This window comes from Cibotium barometz, chromosome 3 (assembly GCF_041138505.1).
Source record: "Cibotium barometz isolate CiBa-2024 chromosome 3, ASM4113850v1, whole genome shotgun sequence".
Taxonomy (NCBI): domain Eukaryota; kingdom Viridiplantae; phylum Streptophyta; class Polypodiopsida; order Cyatheales; family Cibotiaceae; genus Cibotium; species Cibotium barometz.
Genome location: NC_141048.1, coordinates 33,420,496 through 33,426,568, shown reverse-complemented (window position 1 = coordinate 33,426,568; position 6,073 = coordinate 33,420,496). Strand labels below are relative to the sequence as shown.

The window sequence follows — 6,073 nt, the reverse complement described above, 5'->3', positions numbered from 1 at the left end:
ATTGACATTGTACCTTTCTGATCATATTTTAGCAAAATGAAAATTAAAAAGGGAATTTCAAGAGTATTTTAAAAATAGCCATTTGTAAAAGGTTGACAATCCCTCCAAAACAAGTCTCTTAATGGGTCATGATTTGGCATGGCTTGTCGGTCCCTAATGAATTCATTGTTTTCCAGCTTAGTCTCTCTATCGTTCCCATTTTTATGTTTTGATTTGGCATGTCATCCTGACACGGTGGGGTTGGCACATGGAACCACCCCTGACACATGCACACACAGAAGGCCTAAGGTGCATAAGTTCATTTCCTACAATGTGCCTAGTTATGGATCTATGCTCACTCACACATCCTTCCCATAATATATTCCATCAACCTGCTACCAGAGCTTGCTCTTCCCAGTGTGTAACTCAAGATTTGAATACCTTCTTAGCTTTAATCCACTTGGCTTCAATTTCTCGAGTCCTCTCATAAGTTCTTTTACTTCGATTTAAAAATCCACAAGTTTATTTACCCTAGAAATTCTTGGTATATATATATATATATATATAGCCAATTAAATTAATAAAGGGTCTGAGAAATGGCAATATTAACCCATGGTAGATGCATTTTTTAGTCTTTAATGAAGTAATTACTAGCCTTTGAAGATTTCGATAGTAGGTGAAGGTGATCTAGGCAGCAACAGAATGGAGAGGAGTATTGTCCCATAATGGATGCATTTTCCAATCTCAATAAGTTATCCTAAAAAAGCTCAATGTTTTTAATTAGAACTCTTTAATCAAAGCCCAAAATTAGAAATCCTTTTTTTCATAAGAAAAAACAAAAAGACACCCACTATAGTAACATCCAAGTTTTTTACTACTCCATGTTGATGACTACTGGCCTAAGGATGTAGTCCAACTTCTCACATATTCCTATAAATGATAGGGTTAAAATATCATTAGAATTTTCATGTTAAACCACCCACCAACACTTCTAGAAGATCCCCTTAATAGGCACCAAAAATTACTCCCCAAATAGGCATTGACTAAAAATTACTCCCTTTTTTTTATATCTCTAACACACACAATCCATACCAGGTCTCTTGCATGTTGAAAAGAATTGAGAACATGCTCTCTCTCTCTCTCTCTCTCTCTCTCTCAAATTATGAAGCATGATTTATTAAAGAGAAATCTATTCTTGTTGACAAAAGTACTTTCAAGTTTTGTCTCCTAGTATGTTTTACATTTTATACCATGTATGTCATGTAGGCCTATATCTTTCTATGAGGTTTGAAGTCAAATTTTAATATAGTTAACAAGTAGGTAACTTACACGTTGCTACGACAGTTTTTGCTTTAATACATATATGCATACATATGTATATTTACATATATGTTTGTGTTTGTGTTTGTGTGTGCATGTGTGTGCGTGTGTGTGTGTGTGTGCGTGCGTGTGTGTGTTTGTATATGCCTATGTGCATTTGTGTGCATGTGTGTGTTTGTGTGCGAATGTGTGTAAGTGTGCGACTGTGTGTGCAAGCATGTGTGAGTGAGTATAAGTACGTGTAATTTTGTGTGCTGATGTGTGCGTGCGTGTGTTTGTATACACCTATGTGCATTTCTGTGCATGTGTGTATTTGTATATGCCCATGTGTTTTTATGTGCACATGTGTGTTTATATACACCTATGTGTATTTATGTGCACATGTGTGTTTGAATATGCCTGTGTGTATTTATGTGCACGCACATTTGTGTTTGTATATGGTTGTGCGTATTTATGTGCACATGTGTATTTGTATATGACGATGTGTATTTATGTGCACATGTGTGTTTGTATATGGCTATGTGTATTTATGTGCACATGTGTATATGTGTGCATGTATATGTGCGACTATCTCACATAGGTGCATATCTGTGTGAGTGTCTCTTACATGCATTCTCTCTATATCTTTGTCACATGCATAGACATAACCCTCTCTCACACACATACACATGCACATGCACTCTCCGTCCTCTCTCTCTCTCTCTCTCTCTCTCTCTCTTCCCTTCCCCCAATATGTGGCCTCTAACCCCCCCCCCCCCGCTCTCTCTCTCTCCTCTATCCTAACATGTGCCATCTCCTCCCCTCCCTCTCTCTCTCTCCTCTACCCCAACACGTGACTCCTTCCCTCCCCCATCACACCGCCTTCTCTCCTTCCCCTACCCTAACACTTGCCTCTCTTCTAACTTCCATACGTGTCCCCCTCCCAAAAACTTGCGCAAAAAATATAGTATAGATAGATATATTATACACATACATATACATGCATACATATGTGTATGTGTGTATTTTTTTTATATTTATAAATACATGCACACACGTACACAATATATGTATATGTGTATTTTTACACATATACATATATTGCGTACGTGTGTGTATGTATTTCTAAATAGAAATAAAAATAAAAATACACACACACACATGCAAATATATATATTATATTATATTATATTTTAATATTATGTTTTATTATATTTAAACACATATACCTATATATACATGTGTATGTGTATATAAAAATATCAATAAATTTATATATGTACACACATATATAATTTTAATTTATTTATTTAATTTTATTTTAATTAAACAAAATTTAATTTAGACTAAATTAATTGATGGGGATGCGTAGTGAGTGTGCTCACTCTTAAATAAATGCATCTTACATGTAATGTCTCTTGTCTTTTCTTTATGATATAAGAGACAAGTTTTCATCATGAAGCTCATCGTTAAAGCGGGAGGTTTCTATTATAATATGGGAGAAAAACCTACACGTTAAAGTTTTCATTATGAAGCTGATCTTTTAAGAGGGAGGTCCCTATTATAATATGAGAGAGAAACCTACACATTGAAGTTTTCATCATGAAGCTCATCATTTAAGAGGGAGGTTCCTATTTTTTCTTTGAAGGATATCGATAGGTAAGAAAAAGGGATAGCTCTAGTTTCGAAAATTGAGATGAGATGAGAAAATTCAAAATTGAGAAAGGGGCAACTCCCCTTTCTCCCTTGGCCCCTTCTCTCCTCTCCTTTGGAGGAATAACTTGTGTTTAAAAAGAGTATAGAAATGGACGGGGATGTGTGGTAAGGTGTGCTCACTCTGAAACAAACCCAAGATTTTGAGATTTTTAGTTGAAAATTTGATACATTTGTAGAACTTTGAAGTAAAAACCGACAAAGGTAAATTCCTCTTCATATTTTGATTGTTTGGTGAAAATGTTTTTTTCTAGCATTGCAACTAATGTAAAGAAAGTGACGCTAATTAATACAAATGCTTGGCTTGATTTTTATTGAGCTGAAGCATTGAATAATGAGGAGTTGAGTTTAGATATATCATCAACCAACTTCTAGATAAATAGAATTGAATGAGGACTTGAGTTATATATAGCATCTGCAATCAACTTGAGTTTAGATATAGCATCAACCAACTTCCAGATAAATTCAAACTCTGAAACCACTTCATGCTTTTCGACCATATATCAAAGTAAAATTTCAAATATGAAAAAGAAAAGGAAATCTCAAAATTTTATTCAATCATGAAATTTTTGTACAAATTACAATGCAATGATTCTAACAATTTTGTTGTCTTCAAAAAAAAAAAATCTCACCAAAACCATAATTCGGTTGACAAGAGAAGGTTGGGGTTCAATTCGATTGACCTTTTTACAAGAGAAGGTTGGGGTTCTATTCATGAACTTCATATCTCTAGGTGTGAAAGCAAAGAAAGTAGCGGTTCGAGACGCACGCGGAGAGCATGGGAGAAATAGCGTGCAGATTTTGGTGAGTCTCAAACTGCGTGCAGCTTTGGGTCAGTCTCAAAGTCCACTGCGTTTGCTCACTTTCCTTACATTAACGGCGAGCTGATATAAAGGGGTCATAGGCACGGGTCTTCATACGCAGCATCCACTTTCTCATTAGCCTTTTTTTTTTTCTTTGGATATGCGGTTCCTCTTGCTAGCAGGGCTTTATTTTGCCCTATGGAGCTCTCTTGCCAACAAGAATTATGGTGAGTTAATTTTCCACCTTGGAGTTTTCTTCATTAAAATGGCACAACAGCTCTAAATTTTATGGTGTTTGAGATATTTTGGACGTTGTTGATCTGCTATGGATATGGATGCAGTGAGCATGCTTGCTGAGGGTGCTTGCACTACATATAAAGTGAAGTCAGGGGACACCTGCTACGCAATCTCCCAAGCCCATGGCATCTCTCTCTCTAATTTTGAGAGTTGGAATCCGGGCATAGTATGTGACGACCTGCAGATTGGCCAAGTTGTTTGCGTTTCCAACCCGGGCAGCAGCTCATCCTCAAATGGCAAGGTCTTCAGAGAGTACATCGGTGCCGAATTCAATGGAGTGAGCTTCACTGATGTGCCCATCAACAGCAATGTGGAGTTCCACTTCATCCTCTCCTTTGCAATAGACTACACCTCTGATGGCTCATCATCAACCAACGGTAAATTCAATGTCTTCTGGGACACCAACCTCACCCCGGCAGGCGTCAAAGCCATCAAAGCGGCGCACAGCAATGTTAAAGTTATGGTAAGCTTGGGGGGTGATACAGTCAATGGTAAGAATGTACAGTTTAAGCCAAGCTCAGTGTCATCATGGGTCTCTAATGCAGTCTCCTCCCTCACAAGCTTGATTAACACGTATCATTTGGATGGGATAGACATAGACTACGAGCATTTTGATGCAAGCACGCAGCAAAATTTTGTGTCTTGTATTGGGCAGCTGATAACTCAACTGAAGCAGAACAAGGTGATCTCTGTAGCCTCTATAGCGCCCTTTGATGGTGTAGAAGCTTATTACACAGCGCTATGGAAGCAATACAGCAGCGTGATAGACTACGTGAATTTCCAATTCTACACGTATGACACTAGCACAAGCCCATCGCAGTACGTGAATTATTACAACACGGCGGCGTCGAAGTATGGCGGCGGAGGCAAGGTCTTGGCGAGCTTCAGCACTGAGACAAACGTGGGGCCGACGCCAGCCAATGTGATCTCGGCTTGCAGTCAGCTCAAATCCAGTGGGAAGCTGCCTGGAATCTTCGTCTTCAGCGCCGACGACTCGTACGCGTCCAGCGTGAAGTTCAAGTACGAGCAAGAGGCCCAGTCCCTCCTAGCTACTTGAAAGCCTGTCGAAAGAAGTGAATAAAGTTTGCCAGCACTGTAGCCGATAATAAATAATCGTGCTATGTGCAAGAGTGCACTTTCGCAGAGTTCAATATTTCCCCCCTTGTTTAAAGAATTAATAAAGTGGTGGTTTTGGTAGTTTATTTTCATATTTAAACCTCGTCTCATTGTCATGAATGGTAAATAAAGTCTCTCTCTAAGAAAAAGCTAGTGCAACTTGCTCTTTATATCACTTTCTAGCTCCTTTATTAAAAGATGTAGAAGCAAGGTATCATGAATCCACTTTCAAGCAGCAAAAAAGCCTCCTCACATGCAATTGATTATTGTCAACACGTTTTTTCTCTCTCGCATTCCCACAGATCATGTATGAGGCAATGATGACATGCGGCCCAACTTATGAGGCGACGATGACATGCTGTGGCCAAGTTTTGCACACAAATTTCCAACTATACCTACCTAGGTGGAAAAGAGATGGCCAAGTTGGATTCAATGCAAATTAGCAGGAGTTCATTGGGCTCAAGGGAAGGCACCACAATGCAAATAACCTCTAGAGGCCTAGCTTCCGATTTCGGCATAATTACGATGCCTTCCCTTGAGCCCAATGAATTGTGCTAGATTGCATTGAATGCAACTTAGCCATCTCTTTCCACCTAGGGTGTGTGTGTGTGCATGTATATATAAATATGCATATATATGTGTGTGTGTGTGTGTGTGTATGTATACATATAGATATATATAAATATATATACACATATATACATGTATATATCTATATATATATGCATATACATATATATATCTATACATGTGTATGTACACACACACACACACATACACACACACATATGTATGTATGTATGTATGTATGTATATGTATATGCATATGTGTATACATATGTGTGTGCGTGTGTGTGTACTATGTG

General features: G+C 38.1%; 1 protein-coding gene across 1 annotated transcript; it reads left to right on the top strand.

Moving 5' to 3' along the window:
* Nucleotides 1–3,724: 3,724 nt before the first annotated feature.
* Nucleotides 3,725–5,288, top strand: LOC147639977 (chitinase 2-like). The gene is made up of 2 exons (XM_086775810.1): nt 3,725–4,021; nt 4,136–5,288. The coding sequence occupies exons 1-2, from the start codon at nt 3,955–3,957 to the stop codon at nt 5,146–5,148; spliced, it is 1,080 nt and encodes a 359-aa protein (XP_086631936.1). The 5' UTR covers nt 3,725–3,954; the 3' UTR covers nt 5,149–5,288.
* The last annotated feature ends 785 nt before the right edge of the window (nt 5,289–6,073 follow it).

Coding starts and splice junctions, on each gene's coding strand:
- LOC147639977 (XM_086775810.1), top strand. CDS start 3,955: ATGCGGTTCCTCTTGCTAGCAGGGCTTTATTTTGCCCTATGGAGCTCT. Junction 4,022..4,135: donor TCTTGCCAACAAGAATTATG/GTGAGTTAATTT, acceptor ATATGGATGCAG/TGAGCATGCTTGCTGAGGGT.